The sequence below is a fragment of the Nematolebias whitei genome, chromosome 1, assembly GCF_014905685.2.
Source record: "Nematolebias whitei isolate Nwh7 chromosome 1, NemWhi1, whole genome shotgun sequence".
NCBI lineage: Eukaryota > Metazoa > Chordata > Actinopteri > Cyprinodontiformes > Rivulidae > Nematolebias > Nematolebias whitei.
Window position 1 is genome coordinate 57,591,098 of NC_056498.1, and position 1,296 is coordinate 57,592,393.

Genomic DNA, 1,296 nt, shown 5'->3' on the forward strand with positions numbered 1-1,296 from the left:
TATATATATATATATATATATATATTAATATTATAAATGCATACGCAAAACTTTTATTCTGAAATATAGCTGCCAAGTGATGACCTTATTGTTTGCAATTAACCTTTTTTTTTAGTTATTATACATTAAATATATAAATTGGGTTAGTCCTTCTCTCAGGTCCTGTTATTATTATTATTATTATTATTATTTTGCTGTTTTCATAAAATAGGCTATATTTATTTTAGTCAAGCTTTTATGATGTTAGGGACTCGTGCAATATTGTGAGAGCTTGCAAGATGTGATGATCACTCTCAAAATATGTATTGGGGATGACTTTCAGCTACTACAACACCAAATGTAGCTCAACATATGTAAAACTGACAGAGTCATATTTGGCAAGCCATATTTGTTGTGTCTAAGAACAAGTCTGTACTGGTCATCTTGAATTGGGTTGACTCCAAAAACGTTAAATAGTTCTGGGATTTGCTCTCAGGTCTGTCCAACAGGTCACAAGATATTGTGCTAACAGACAGACATCCAATAAAAGCCAATAGTTAGCTAATAATTAGAGTAATGCCTAAGTCGTAAGCAAAGACGTAGAGCTCAGACTGTGTTGTGAATGACTCTCATCTAGTATCTACCAGACATGGTGTGTTATAGTCGTTTTGGTTTTTCTTGATGTTGTTGTCTGTGGTGGCCATTGTGAACTGGGGTCATCCTAAAAGGTAACGAGCTGAAGATGTAAATCTAATGATTATTTACTGAAAGGTTCATTAAAATCCGTTCAGCGGGTCAGGATATGTTGCTAACAGACAAACAGAGTTAACTCCAAACAACTATTAGCATCTTGTTAGCACTCAGGTCAGCATCAGTCTCAGCTACTACCACGTTAAATTGTAGCTTGAATTCTATTCAGCTCAGTTTATTCATTTAGCGCCAAGTCACAACAGACGTGGTCTCAGGGCACTGAACAGAAACATTCATATATACAAATATTAATTTAACACTATTTATCCGAGGAGCATCCTGCTTAGAGTTTAACTCCATCGCAGAACTCTCATCTTGAGCAAGCATGAAGGCGACGGTGGAAAGGAAAAACTCCCTCGTGATGAAGAAACCATTAGCAGAAGAACCAGGCTCAGCACAAGCGGCAGAACTATAACCAGTTCTGTTTAAACTAAAGTCAGCTGGCTGTGGCAGCCATCTTGATTCCAAAAGGTTAAGAGTTGCAGGTGTACATCTAATGATTATTTCCTGCAAGTTTCATTAAAATGCGTCCAGTGGCTCATGAGATATTTCGCTAACAAACGGGGG

At 36.8% G+C, this 1,296-nt stretch overlaps 1 protein-coding gene across 1 annotated transcript in view; it reads right to left on the reverse strand.

The window, feature by feature from the left end:
• The window catches only part of slc25a16 (solute carrier family 25 member 16), an 8,217-nt gene extending 7,534 nt beyond the window's left edge, over window positions 1–683 (reverse strand). The window contains exon 1 of the mRNA XM_037696675.1: window positions 624–683. Within this exon, the coding sequence (XP_037552603.1) occupies window positions 624–683 (60 nt within the window). The remainder of the gene's footprint in view (window positions 1–623) is intronic.
• Window positions 684–1,296: the final 613 nt, after the last annotated feature.